The 15223-nt window shown below is 39.4% G+C and overlaps 1 protein-coding gene across 1 annotated transcript in view; it reads right to left on the bottom strand.

Moving 5' to 3' along the window:
• The window catches only part of mon2 (MON2 homolog, regulator of endosome-to-Golgi trafficking), a 33156-nt gene extending 20353 nt beyond the window's left edge, over window positions 1-12803 (bottom strand). The window contains exons 1-6 of the mRNA XM_085359412.1: window positions 12312-12803; window positions 4360-4423; window positions 3206-3333; window positions 683-814; window positions 466-595; window positions 178-275 (exon numbers count right to left, since the gene is read on the bottom strand). Of these exons, the coding sequence (XP_085215538.1) occupies window positions 178-275; window positions 466-595; window positions 683-814; window positions 3206-3333; window positions 4360-4423; window positions 12312-12419 (660 nt within the window). The 5' untranslated portion in view covers window positions 12420-12803. The remainder of the gene's footprint in view (window positions 1-177; window positions 276-465; window positions 596-682; window positions 815-3205; window positions 3334-4359; window positions 4424-12311) is intronic.
• Between the last annotated feature and the right edge of the window lie 2420 nt (window positions 12804-15223).

Below are 15223 nucleotides of genomic sequence, written 5' to 3'. Positions count from 1 at the left end.
ACCGAATCCCTCTTTAAAAAAATTACTTCATTTCAGAGATGAAAAGAAATATTTCTGAATTAGTTTTACTGGACCTCAATTTGAGATTATAAGAAAGATCTCAAAATCAGCATCTAACCAACTCTGACAAGAGGGCAGGACGGCTTATAGAAGGCTACCGCCCCCTGGTGGACATACCTGAAACAGCATGTATGCATCCTTTGCACTGGGTCTCAAAGTGCTAACAGACCGGCGGTTGGTGTTTCCCTGGACAGGAGGGGGCTGCTCCACAATGCCTTGAGGTTAAATACAAAATACATTACACAGTAAATTAGCTTGCAATTAAAAAGCATTTTTATCTATGTTCTATTTAAATAGCTTAAGGTGTAAAGATGTACTTTTCAGTTTTTCACACCATCTGTAATATTAAGCATCTCAGAATTTTACTGTATCATCTTCCTACTTTCAGAACCAATGAACTCTAACCTTTAAAGCGCTCGTCCTCAGCCACCATCCTCTCAAACACCACGGTGACAACTTGTCTAACGGTGGCAGCTGCTGTGTTGTTGGTGATGTTGTCCTTGGTGAAGTGCAGACGAAAACACAGCACAATAGCCTGGGCACAGGGGAAAAAACAAACTACTGCTACTATACTGTTCATCCATATAATACATGCAAACAGTGTGTGTGTCTATGCTTTTACCTTGGATAGCACTTCATCATGTACAACTGTGTTGGTGGTCAACAGGACGAGGACTGTCTGTAAAAGTTTCAGCTCTTCCAAACCATTTTCCATCAGCTGCCACAACATGTTGATGATGTTCCCTGCTGCTGCCTGTTTCACAAACACACACACACACAACTAAAGTACATAGCCACACTCTGAATTTAGGAGGCATTATCAGAGTTCCTAGCTGATATCAGGCCTTTGGCTTGCCCAAGGTAACAGCCATAAATAATAGACATGCACAAAAACACACTCTTGTGGGAGCAGATGGTTGTGCCTGCTTGGGGTTACACCAGATCTCACTGTCAGTTTCTGCTGATAGTAAGTGACACCGCACGTCCTTTCTCAGGGTCAAGCTATCCAAAATAAATCTACATGCATCCCCCTAACAGCTGCTTTTATGTGTAACTGGCTCAATTCACAAGATAACAAACAAACTCAATTTTCAAATATGAACGCGTCTTATGCTCTGCCACAGCCCTGCCTGAAGGCACTGCTTTAGTCGTCTACTCTCCTCAATGCAATATCTCAGCAATGCCTTAAGGAACTTCTGCAAATTTGGCACAAATGTCCAGGTGGATTCAAGAATGAAATGATGTGAATTTATTGCTGAGATCTCCGTGAATAGACAAGACATGCTTGGGGAGATAGATGGGAACTAAATCTCAGTTGGTTTGGAGAGGCCTGTACTTCTTCACCATCCTGTCTTTCTCCTATGTCCCGCCTACTTGGTGTGGTTCACCTGTCCTCTGCTCCTGGCTGCTTTTGTTAGAGACCACCGTTTTAGGGGAGCTACTCCTGCATCGTTTTGTTGTTTTGGCCATGGAGGTTCAAGAAGTTTAGGATTTCTTTTTCTTTCTTTTTATGAAACGAAACAGCACAGGTTAGAAGCTGCTTTCTGTTTTACTGGATTGACCTGCATCAACCCGCTCCCCACGCTGTGCTGTTTTTGTGTGCAAACTTTTTTGTATTTGTAAAATAAAATACTAAACGCTTAAACTCTCAGTCTGTTTAACTAACATTACTACCCATCTACTACTGGTGAGTGGGGGAAATAACAATGAATCTGAATGATTAAAAATGTATTATTCCTTTTAATTCACAGTTAAAATTCACAGCTATTTTCAAGGATACAGCTTTAAGAAACAGCCATTTTTCCTCTGGTCAGCAACAAGGGTTTAAATTTAGTTAAGTTTCTTCTTGGATGTCCTGGGATTCAGAACATTTCAGTGTTTGAGGTAAACTACTGCGTGGAAAGAGAGAGACAGAGCGTGAGAGCGAGATCTGTGTGACAAAAATAGTTGATAAGAATTAGCGCTAAGTAACCCAGCGTGACCAGTTCTGACAAAGAATTTTCTCAGGGAATGCCGAGCGCATCTTTTCTCCCACCAAAGGAAAAAAAAAAGAGAGCTCTGAAATCTATTTTAGTGTAATCCAACAAATGATGATTAAAATGAAGAAAGCCTGCTTTGCAGTGTGCTAACACCTCTGGGGTAACATCTTGGAAACCGCTCACATCTCAGGTCTGCCAAAAGCTGCGTTGTTTAAAAGGTCGAAAACCCCTACACCCATTTCACAGGCTACCATTAAACGACGATTTCAATTTGGAAGTTATTGTAGCCTCCCCTTTCCTGAGATCGGTACCTTATTCCACTCCGTTTTTCTGAGTTGTTTAACTGCCACTGCGCATAAAGATGATGTTAAACTGTTCAAGTAATAGATTTTCTAGGTCAACGGGTTTCACGAAAATGAGCAGTGGAAGTGGTAAAGGTGGTCTGCGCCTTTGCGCCAGGAACGAGGTCAAATTAAATTTACACTGCTTGATTGGGTATTGATGTGTTGCAGTGCTTGCAGTATTGACCCAATTGGATATCGATCAAGCCTTAATTTGTCCATACTTACACACTGAAGGTGAGCATGAAACATTGAGGTTTAAAACAGTCTTTATTTACTTCCAGGTAATCAAACAAAAAACAACAGAAGGCCACAACCCGAAAGATTCAAATAATGCTAAAAAAGCAAAACAGCACATCTACTTTCCGTTGTTTTTAATGAGTCGTTCGATCACAAACTCGAAAAATGTGTTTTTCATGGCTGTGTTCTCTATAAAAGAGTTTTCTTCGCTTGGGAACAACCTTCCAACAAGGACGCACGCACCGACTCGCCACTCTTTGAAATAACAATCACACTGTATTTGTGAAGCTCAATGTCACACAGCGGATCAGCAAAGGCCTCTTACTGAGTGCACCTGCCAAAAGCAACTCACCAATGAGTGCATTAGTCTAACAGCCTGATGATTATTATTGCATTTATTGTGATGTGTGTAAATTAACATGTATCAATCAAACTGTCCTCAATTCGGCACTGCTTGTTACCACACTGTGGTTTTATTTGGCCTTCTACACACTAGATTCCCTTCTTGTGTACACATCTGCAGATCATACATATGAAAATATAAATATCCTATTTTCAAATAAAAGGCTAGCTTATAGCCCTCACCTCAGATACGACCTCATGGGACATGAGTCTCTGGATGGCAGCCAAACACAGCTGTGTGATCTTTGGCTCTTTGGTGCCACAGCCCATCAGGAAAGGCTGCACAACCTCTGAGCTGTTCTCCTTTAGGGCTGCAGGAAAAAGGGACACAAATAAAGGACACAAATAATCTTTTTTTAAAGATGTCATCATGCAATTTACTTCTAATAAAATGCCTTAAAGTAAAAAAAAAAAAATACATGTGTTTGCTTTTGTTTTGCTTCTGATTTCATGAAGTCTGGTACTGCAGAACGAAAACTTTGGAGAGTAAATGAAAAGAATACATGGAGGTATCAACTTACAATAACAATTATTCTCAAGTGTGAATCATGCAACACTATTCTAGCTCAACAATTATAATAATAAAAAAAAGGTACCCATTTTGCACTGAGGTTTTTATCATCTCATTTTAAACAGCACTTAAAAGTGAAAAGTGCATTATTTCCTTTTCCAGTAAACTGAATTTAGGTTCACCAGTTATTTACACCTGCACAACAGGTTTCCCAGTTAATCACCATAAAGTTGATGCGTCAAGTAGACTTAAAGTTGAAACAGTGAACAGTGAGCTGCTACAGAGGGGCAGCAGGTTGTGGACAGTCATCAGTGGAACTCAGGAAATGTCAACTATGTGTCAACTCTGCAAATGCTACCAAAAAGCTAGACTTGTTTACAGAGACGGCGCTAGAACCAATTTTCCATACGAGTGCTGAGAGACCAGCCCCGTTTGAAAATACTTCAATAATTCAGAGCAACAAGCTAGAAAGAGCCAGAAAAAGACTGCAAACAAAGCTCAGAGAGGAGGGAAATAAAAGACTCATTTATCATATAACTTAATAAACACAATGACTTTTTTTGTTTGGTTTTTTTGGGGTGGAGTCAAAGGCCGTTTGTACATGACTTGCCTTTGGCTGAATGCATGCATTATGAAAGGAAAATACATGAAAGCCCAGTGACTATTTCAGTCTGTCACTTGTATGCAGGATGCAGTTGTGTGAACAGAAAATCATGAATACTGCCATCTCCCTGAACATTTGAATATAAGCTTGTTGCAGTTTAAAGCACTAGCTCTGCACACATAGCCAATTGAAGAACAACTAAGTACTTCTATTATCACTCACCTGCTAATATGTCTGTGTTCCTGGCTGCTATCGTCTTAATCTTCACTATACCAGACTCTGCAGCCTAGAGAGGAAAGAGGACAGACATTTAGGTAACTGTTTGATGTGACATCAAATTGAAAGGTGCTGACAGTGCAGCATACATGCACCGCTGGTGGTAGACATGGCTACTTGTAATGGTGGGTGTAGCGGAAAATAGGAAGGCCCAGTTGTAGAAAAACATCTTCATCTTATGAGGAACACCCAGTGAGGTATTCCTCTAAGCTTGAGATGTTCAGAACAGCTGTGAGGAGCACTGTCAAGAATGGGAAGGGTAAAAGGAGGAGGATGGCAAGTGGGGACGGAGAGGCCGCTCTTATCTTTCTTCAACAACTGCATGCCACGGCAAGCCTCTCAAGATGTTTTCTTTCCCATCTTTGCTTCCCATCAATACTCCACTCCTCATTCCTACATGGTTTCAATTTTAACTGTAATTTCACTTCTTGCCCCAGTTGTTCCACATACAAAAAACACCTGTTTAGACATGTTTTAAAAAACTGTTTAAAACTTATTATGAGCAGTTCTTCTCAAAGGCCGTCTGCAGGGCCAGTACTGCCATCTGTCTTGTATTTCTCCTCACGAAAACAACATAATGCTTTAACCTTTGTGGCTACAGAAGTACACACACTGCCTTTTTAAAAGGCTGGTATAATTTTGGCTAAAGAAAGACATTTTTAAAAAAGGCACACCTCTTTGGATTAGGCACCACTGACGGGATAAATACTGTAACAACATGATTACAATACACCAACATGTCACAAAAGTCGAGCCACTTTGGAGGATCGCAATTCATAAATTACTAAACGGCTGGTAACAACCCCTGCTTAATGGCTAAGCTTTTTCAGAAAATCTTTTACCATACAGCTCCCTAAAAGTTAATCTCTTAAAAAAAAAAAAAAAAAAAAAAAAGCTTCTCTCCCTCTTCTCCTTTTGTTCCAGAAACCGAACCATAGCGGCTTGCAGGAAAATGAGGGGAGCGCAGAGAGCTTTTTTTAGTCTGAAATAATTGCAACCTTCCGGTTGCTACTTTTGATATTTCCATCAGCACAGACGAGTGAAAAATCCAGCATCAGAACAGCAAATTCTGGCTTTGCATAAGCTGTGACAGAAAGAGTTTCAGACTGCAACAATTAGTTACGACACAATTATACAGCATATCAAACATGAGCCTTTGCTGTTAACTGCAGGCCAGGATGTGTTGTCCCATCTTCACAACTGTGAACCCCTTATAACTATACAATAAACACTGTTTAACTGCTCGTTAACATAAATACGTAATCAACCAATCACATGGCTGCAACATGATGCATTTAAGCATGTAGACATGATCAAGACCTGCTGAAGTTCAAAGTGAGTATCGGAATGGAAAAGAAATGTGATTTAAGTAACTGTGAACATAGATGTCGGTGCGAGACAGGCATGTTTGAGGATTTGCAAAAAAACGACGATCTACAGGCATTTTCTGCACAACCATCTCTAGAGTTTACAGAGAATAGCGTCAGTTCTTTGGGTGAAAACGCCTCAGTGATGTCAGAGGTCAGAGGAGCACGGCTACACTGCTTTGAGCTAACTGGAAGATAACCACTTGTTACAACCAAGGTGTTTTTCAGGAGAGCATCTCTAAATGCAAACACATTGAACTTTAAAGCAGATGGGCTTCAGCAGCAGAAGACCGCATCAGGTTCCACCAGGTTTAATACACTGCAACCTATTGAGTATTCATGAACGTTTCCATCCCTTTATGGCCTCAGTTGAACCATTTTCTGATGACTCCTTCCAACAGGATAACGCACCATGTCACAAATCTCAAATTATCTCAAACTGGTTTCCTGACAGCAAGTTCAGCGCATCTAGATGACCTCCAGTCACCAGATCTCAATCCAATAGGGCACCTTTGAGATGTGGTGGAACGGGACACTGGTATAATGGAAATCCAGCTGAACAATTTGCAGGAACTGTGTGATGCTGTCATGTCAATATGGACCAAAAAATCTCTGATGAATGTTTCCAGCACCTCGTTGAATTTGCATCATGAAGATTAAAGCAGTTCTGAGGGGAAACGTGGGTCCAACCTGTTACTAGCAAGATGTAATAAATGAAGTGGCCAGTGAGTGTATTTGCAACCTGTGCAACAACAACTATCTATTCAACTCAAAAGAGAGCACTAGAAATATTGCAGCATGCAGACAAAGTCGTGGGAAATATGTGCGCACTTTGTTAAGTCAAAGTTTTTGACGTTGTGATGAGAGAGTGGATTGTACTTTTTAAAAGGCCTGCCTTTGCCGAAGTAGCCATATCTGTTAATAACCACAGTGACTACTCTATAAAAATGAAAGGAGAACTAAAGGCATATATGAACTGACAATCTGTGTGTCAGTTGAACAGAGACAAGCAAGTTCTCTAATTAGAAACAGATTGTGTGTCCTTTATTCTGCCTCCAACTGAACCCTCCCATATGAAAAAAATGCCAGTGAGTTTCCACAAAACCATTAAAACTTTTCACAATAAAAATATTTTCACATTAGCCTACTAATTGTTAGAGTCTGTGGTTGACAGGAAGTTGCAACATTTCTCCCCAGCAGACAAACTGATCTTTCTCTCTGCTTCCTCATAGAAAGTGCTGTTTAAGCTTTCTAGCGTAAAAAGTATCCCCTCCACTTGTCTCTGGAAAACTGTCAGCATTAAAAAGCCTCCACACTGTTGAGGATAATACCACTGGCCTGATGATGCCATTGCAACAGAGAGAGACACCAGAAACTGTCTATGTTAATACATGAGTTCTTTTATTGGTGTATCTGAAAGTCTATTCAAAGGTAACTGCAGTGTTACTCTAGTAAAATTTATCAGTTAAAAACCTTGCCCTCTTATCTATGTCATAAAGTCAACTATTCTGGTATCACTGAACAGATACATTATCAGTCACATTAAGCAGCACGCTGCAGAGAATCCCTGGCTGAGAATTAATTCTTTGAGTTTGTATCCACCTTCAAAGACACTTGGTATGTGTTCACTTTAACAGCTTTCAAAGCAGATTATTTAGGCCATCACTAAACAAAATTCTGAATGTGCTCAACACAAGGAAAAAGTCAAAAGGTTACTGCTTTTCAGAATAGACATCATTTATCTGCTAATCTGATACCAACCACCAGTATTTTATTATTTGACCATTATCAGTATCATGTGCAAAACACTGTGTAAACATGACCACATGTGGGATTCGAGGACATTACATAAAGAATGAGATGCTAAGTTTGAAATCTCAGGACTTGACTGGGAGTACACAAACAGAAAAACTAAAAAAGTCATTTAGTACTTCTTACTCTTCTTACAACTAGTCCATGCATTCATCTTTAGCAGGCTTGACTACTGTAACAGCATCTATACAGGTCTACCTAAAAAGTCAGACAACTACAGCTCATTCAGATCTCTGCTGCTCGAGTCCTCACTAAGACCAAAAAAGTGGATCACATCAGTCCAGCTCTGAGGTCTTTACACTGGCTGCCTGTCCATCAGAGGATAGACTTTAAAGTTCTGATGAGGGTCTATAAAGCTCTGAATGGTTTAGGACCAAAATACATCAGTGACCTCCTGACCCAGTATGAACCTTCCAGATCCCTCAGGTCATCTGGATCCGGTTTTTTATCAGTTCCCAGAGTCAGAACCAGAAACGGAGAAGCTGCATTCAGCTTTTATGCTCCTTATATCTGGAACAAACTCCCAGAAAGCCTCAGATCAGCTGAAACACTCAGTTTATTTAAATCCAGGTTGAAGACTCACCTGTTCTCAGCTGCATTTGAGTAAAACACCAAATCCACACTTTTAAGCTTAAATTTCAAAACTTACATTTTAACTACTGGTCTTATCTACCGTTCTGATTTTATGTACTGTTTTTTTAATCAATTTTAAATCATGCATTTGTTTTTTAATGTCTCTGTAAAGCACTTTGAATCACCTTATTGTTGAATTGTGCTATATAAATAAACTTGAGGAGTGGCCGAAGTCAAACTGACCCTGATCTACAAACCAGCTTGTGTCGTCTAAAAACAACATTAGCGAAACTCACAGATTTACTTCCTTAAACATGTTGTACTGTGAGACTCTAAACTGAGTAACTTTCTGAAAGGCCTTTTTCAATGTAACAGTGAGAGTATAGTCTGTATAGTATATAGAGCAGGGCGATATGTCCAAAAATATCTATCACGATATACATTTGAAAATTTTCAAGGCTGGCTGGAAATAATTAGTTGACACTCTTGTAGGATTGCTCTCTTACAAAATAATGAACATTCTCTAATTTTTAATAGTAATTTTATTTTAATAGAGAGAGAGAGAGAGAATATCAACCAAAAACCTACAAAACATGACTTAGTATTTGGAGAAACTCTAATTGGCAAGCACAGTGGGAAGACATTTCTTGTAGTTGGTCACCAGGTTTGAAACATCTCAGGAGGGAATTTAGCCCACTCCTCTTTACAGAAACTCTAAATCCTTTAGGTTTCTTGGCTGTCACTTGGCGACTGAAGCTTCAGCTCACTCCACAGATTTTCCATAGGAATGAGGTCTGGAGACTTGCTATGGTCACTTCATGACCTTAATTTAACATGTTTCAATTTATTTTAGTTTTTTAGTTATTTATTTTATCTTATCTCATTTTAATTTTCTTTACTTATGCTATTAGCATGTACAGCACTTTGTGAACTCTGGTTTTATGTTAAAGTGCTTTATAAATAAAGGTGGTATGGTATGGTATGGTAATTTGCTTCTTCTTTGTTGCCTTGGTAATATGTTTCGGGTAACTGTCATGCAGAAAGACTCATCCAAGACCCATCTTCAGTTTTCTAGTTAAGGGAAAGGAAGCTGTTGATATATGGCCCAAACCATTAGCCCTTTAGTTTGGTGAAGTCCTGTACCATGCAGCAAGCTCTTGCCTCAGACAGAGGGTGACTGATGGTCATTTCCAAATAACCACATTGACAGTTTTCACCTTCTCACCAAGCTTCTTGCTGGTGGCTGTGTGCAGCATTTTTTGGCACCTGTTTGGTGTCACACATGGTGGTGGAAAGGTTGGATTGGAAGAAACTGATTTTGTGGACAGGTATGCTTTAGACACATAATGAGTTGAGGTCAGAAGTATCTGTAATCTAATGAATCAATCAATGGGTTAGGGGTAGGCTTAGGCCAGATTCTTTCTGAATTGTAGCAGATCAATTTTGTTTCCCACCCAATGACATGCAAATTAATTTGTAACTTTTATACAATGAGTTTTGTCAGAATCTTTGGCTGATATAATGTTTCTCTCCATTAAAATTATATACCATAAAAAATACAGACTGTTCATTTGTTTGGAAGTGACCACAAAAATTCAAGCGATCAAATACTTATTTCCATTTCATTCATTATTTAATTGAAAATGTATATAATAATTTGGTTGTAGAATAAAAGGCTATTCTATTCTATTACATTACATGTGCTGTTTTTGTAAGACAGGCTATGAGTGATTGAGGGAGAAGAAAAAAGAAAAACAAACAAACAATGTGATTCGTTCTCTTGCATGTAGTGTCACTGTGGGAGATGGACTGAGAAACAGGAGAGGAAATGGAATGAAGACAGTCTGGGAAAAAGCACATTTTGTTCTTCAGTAGTAAAGCTGCAAGGATTTGAGATTTTAGTTTTACAATTAAACTACAGACATAAGTCCCTTAGAAGTCCCTAGAACAGTTCTCTAAAACGTAGACGCTAAGGATGAGGGAAAAAAATGGCCACATTAGCACGATGAAAAAGCTGCACAAATCAATTCAAAGAGCAACCACAGTACCCTGATTGTTTCTCGCATGACAACATCGCCGCAAATTTAACCATGACAGTTTCGATTGGAAAACGTTGTTTCAATCACAACACCATTGATCAGAGCGGGCGGTAACTCAGGTTGGGAGGAACATCAAAAGGGATCTCTTCAATACTCTGATCCCTTGGGGGAAAAAAGCCTGATAAGGATGGGAAAACCTCACTGATGATAAATCAATATTTGAAGCAACTTCATAAGACCCCTTAGGCAAGGGCCAGAAATCAGTTCAACACGTAAGATCAGTCGCGTGCCATGTCTTTTGATGGCCATACCACTCATTTTGAAACATCAACCACTGAAGTCAATGGACTAAATCTGTAGTGAGCAAAACACAAAGGAAATGGAAGCACTTGCTGAGCTATTTCCCCTTTTTTTCTCCATGGGAATGTTGCTTCTATCCAAGGTGAACCCTGAGGGGAAACAAACTAAGCTGCCATGGCGTGATATGAATTGCTCTGCTGAGCTGGCTGACGAGTGCTGCTGTGGTCACAAAAGCCTCACATAAAGACGTCAGCCTCGACTACCAGCGGTTGTTCCAATATGAATACTGATGAGTTACAAGTGTTGCCGACATTGTTGTCTATGCCCCCGCATATGCCTGCTGTACAGTTAAACTTGACATTTTATCATGCTACTACTGCTTACATTTCTAAGTGAAATGTTCAAGTGTACTTCTTTTGTACACGGCCTTGTATTGTTTGTGCTCCAGTCATTGAGTAATCAGAAATGTCACCAACAAAACAGTGCCACGCAACAAAGCCAGTGTGAAGGCCTTAATAATACAGTAAGTCATTCAAACAACAATGTGTGTGTGAAATCACTTGGCTGTGTCAGTAACTAGCAAGCCTGTTGAAACCAACTCTCAGTGTCAGACTGCAGACAGGACAGGTCAACAGAGGCCGAGTATCACCAAAGCCCTTAAAAACAAAGACTTTTTACTTTAAAAAATAAAGATAAATTGGAATAAAGGTTTTAAGGGCCTGTTCGCTTATATCATGAGAATCACTCCCTGTCAAATGATATCTGTGGCATCCATGCTCATATCACATCTGGTTTTAAAAATGACTGCGTTTCCCATGTATCTTTGATTTCTGCAGCCAGACACCTGCATGGACTCTGAGTCTGAGTTAATACAGTTTTGTATTTTCTGATTACTTTTTATTATATTGTTAGTTTTCCTTTTTAAGTTTCAGTGAGTTTCCATAGCAGGTTGACTGGTTTCACTTTAGTTTTTATTAATTTCAGTGTTAGTTGTAGATTTTTAAAAAAAATCTGTAGAGATATTAAAATATAAACAGAACCTTTTGAATGCTGACTCAGTCTTGTAGACATCAAAAGCCTCAAAAAACATGATCATAAAAGCCTCATCAGGCAGTTTGTGATAGCAAATTTTAACAAATTAAAAGATAACAAAACTAAGTATATTTCATCTATTATACATTTTATTTTAGTTTGTTTTTCCCATTCAAATCGCTTCTAGTTCTAGAAGGTCTAGTTTTTATTTTAGCTAACTAAAATGTTTTCTCACATTTAGTTTTACTTAACTATAATAACTTTGATGTGAACCCTATGCAAGGTGGGTGACAGTGGCCCAACCACTCTTGCCCAAAGATGCTAGCATCAAATAAAATACAAAATAAAGTACATTTACATTGCTTGACTTGAATAGTTAGTTCACCCCATCCCCAAAATACACGTTTTCTCACTTTTACTTGCCTTTTTATAGCCACTGAAAATTTAACTTCAGTGTTTACGCCTTTGACATAAGTTACATCTAACAAAGATACTTAAAGTGTAGCTACGTAAAAAAGTTTAGCTCGGTGTTTTTGTGAATCTGCTTCTGTTTAAACGCATTACACCAAACATATTAAGCGTAGGGAGGCCCAGCAGCTGATACAACTTATGAGAAGTACAGTATGGGAACAACTCAAAGGCCCCACGGTTGCTGTGACAGAACGAGCGCATACATTTTTTTAATGTAAAACCTAATAAAAACATAAAACGAGCTTCACAAACGGATGCAAACTGCTAAAAATCGGGGCTCGGTGAAGCTAACTAGCAGGCTAACCTCTTTGACAGGGGGGAATTTCTTCTTGCACTCCATGGAGAGAGACCGCAGATCCGTCTGCATGTTCTCTAGTAATTTCTTCACCGCCTCGGGACTGCTGGTCGACATCTTTGACGGCGCCTTTCGATAGAAAACCTCAGAAATACTTTAAACGTTGAAAGGAATGTGGGAGCGCGGTCGCCCCCCCACCACCCATCCACCGTGGGGGGATATAATCCGTCACTACTTTATTCGCCTCCCTCGGAAAAGGAAATAAAAACGCTGCGGTCCATTGATACGGGATCCCACTTCTGTGCTTCGAGCGCCCGTGCGCAGGTGAGCAGCGATGACACCGGCATAAGTCCGACCTCCTCACAGCCAGCTGACATTAGCTTCAAGGAGTCGCATCGTTACCCTAAATTTCTGCTTCTTACGGCTGCTTACTAGTCGAAGACATCTGCTAAATTGAGCAGTCTGCCATCAGCGGCCGTGTCAGCTCCACTTTCTTTCCCACAATGCTTCGCTGGACACTGACACGTCACTTGGACTTCCGTAAACAGTGGCGTATGCAGGTGACTGCAGCGACCCCTGCAGGAAGAGATCGGCACAGACAGATAGCCACGAAGCACACAGTAGTCTGATCTGGACCACGGTATCAGCGCTTCTGCTCGGTTACCTGTCCACACACACCACCTATTGGCCCGGAAAGAGGCTGCAGGAGGCTGTCTAGAAATGTCTTTGCAGTGCTTACAAAAACAAGAAAAAAAACGATTATTGACAATATCAACAATTTTATTATTTTAAGAAATACGTTTAACTGACTAATTAAGGTTCAATTTAACTGAATATAACCTAAAATGTTTAACTTGATTGTGCATTAATTCAGCAATTAAATAGACAAGCATTTGTGAGTAGTTTGTCTTGACATCAATGTAGTCACTGCATTTACTTAAATAAAGAAGCTATCGGTTCATGAATGGCACTTTTTAAACATAAATGTGCCTCCCAGTTAATTGTTATCACAAGATATAATGCATGAAAATGAATCGTGAGCATTATTCACCGTGTCTATTGTTTGTAAGATAAATAAAAAGAAAAATAAAGAAAAATATATCTACAGTCTACAGTCACCCAGAACTGCTTGTAAGTTTCCACTTAAAGCTGCACCAAGTTTCTGATTTTCTTTTCATCCAGGTTCAGATTTTTTTATTTCCAAAATAAATATGTAAATTTTGGTCTTTGTTCTGCATCTCACATGGATCCCTTCACCGGCTGCTTTCAGTGCTGCCTTGCTAAGGAATGCAATTTTGTCTTTGGGGAGGTGGAGTGCAAAGTTTCACACCTTAGACTCATTTAACTGCCAAGAAAAGAGTGGAAAAACAACCCCAATATTATCAGAAGCACAGTAACAATCCTTTTACAATTGGAGTGGAATTATTACTTTCGAACATATTGGTTCTGTTAAACCAATCATTAACCAGATTAATTCAGTGTTTTCTGTATCAAAACAGCTTTAGAACACATTTACCTGGTGTTACACCAAGTAATTGACACCAAATAGCTTGGTGCTGCACTCCAGCCTGTACCTCACCTTTTCCAGTAACTCACACTTCTGACACTAAATGTCAAATTGTGACATTTTACTTCAGGACCACATGCCGAATCCTGTCAAAACACTAGAAGAGAATACCCCAAGCAATTCACTAATATTTCTGAGGATTTTCACCACTTTGAAGAAACGACAGAGGAAGTTTTTGTGTTAGTCATACCATCTCCTCAGGGTCACTGCCTATAAATACTTTCTTGTATAAGAGATTCTGATGTTTTGTTTTTGAGTTTGTTAAATGCCTGTCATTCTTTATACTGATGTAAGACAATGTCTTCTACTTTGAAGAGCCAAGGGCTAAAACTAAATTCATAAACCTCTACATTTTTATATGTGTACTATAAGACAGAAAATGATAAGAAACTACAACCGGGAGTGCATATGCATCTGCCTGGAATACCTGGTATGATGGCTGATACTGACTAACACTCCGGCGTTGTACATATATGCATCGATTTCTCATGCTGATGATGTGTAGCGGCATATGACATCTACAGTCATGGTAAAGAGAAAGTGCGCCCTTTTTCACTTCTAGGTTCACATACCAGGAGATTTAAAAATAAAATATCGTCCGACCTCTCCAGCCTTAAAATTAGCTAAATACCACCTGACATGAACAAAACATGATATATCACATGGTGTCATTAATATTTATTGATGAAAAACTAAGCCAAAAATGCAGAAACACAGTCTACATGAAAATTTAAGCACACCTTAATGGCTTTCAGAGGAATTAAGAGGTCATGTCAATCAAAGGCATTTGATTATGTGATCATCGGAGCATTCAGGTGTGTGCTACCATAATTCCACAGAGGGAAAACATCAAAAATTATCCCAGGCAACCAACTGTCGGTGCCCACCAGTCTGAGAAGGGTTATGAGGCCACTTCCAAATAGTCCATCATTCTATAGTGAGAAAGATTATTCACAAGTAGTAAATATAAAACAATAAAAGGATCATGACAATACAATCTACAAAAAAATACTGAACAAACAAATGAAGAGGGTGTGCTGAGAAGGTGGAAGGAGTACACTGAGGGGATGATTAATGAAGAAAATGAGGGGGAGGATAGAGGACTGTTTGTGAATCAGGAAGTGAAGAGGCTCAGTAAGGTAGGAGAGGGCAACTATGAGGTGGGAAAAGAGTGCAAAGGTAGTGCGTCCAGATGACAAACTTGTAGAAGTATGAATATGTCCTGAAGAGAGGGCAGTGGAGTTTTGACTAGATAGTTTAACACAGTGATGAAGAGTGAGCAGATGTCTGGGGAAAGGATAAGCAATTTTCAAAAAGAAGGGTGATGTGCAGTGCTGAGATAAAGCTGATGAGT

This window comes from Diplotaxodon limnothrissa, linkage group LG7 (assembly GCF_057381915.1).
Source record: "Diplotaxodon limnothrissa isolate DT_005_m linkage group LG7, D_limnothrissa_male_GT1.1, whole genome shotgun sequence".
Classification (NCBI taxonomy): domain Eukaryota; kingdom Metazoa; phylum Chordata; class Actinopteri; order Cichliformes; family Cichlidae; genus Diplotaxodon; species Diplotaxodon limnothrissa.
The sequence above is the reverse complement of the archived record's forward strand: the minus strand, read 5'-3'. Positions and strand labels throughout refer to the sequence as shown.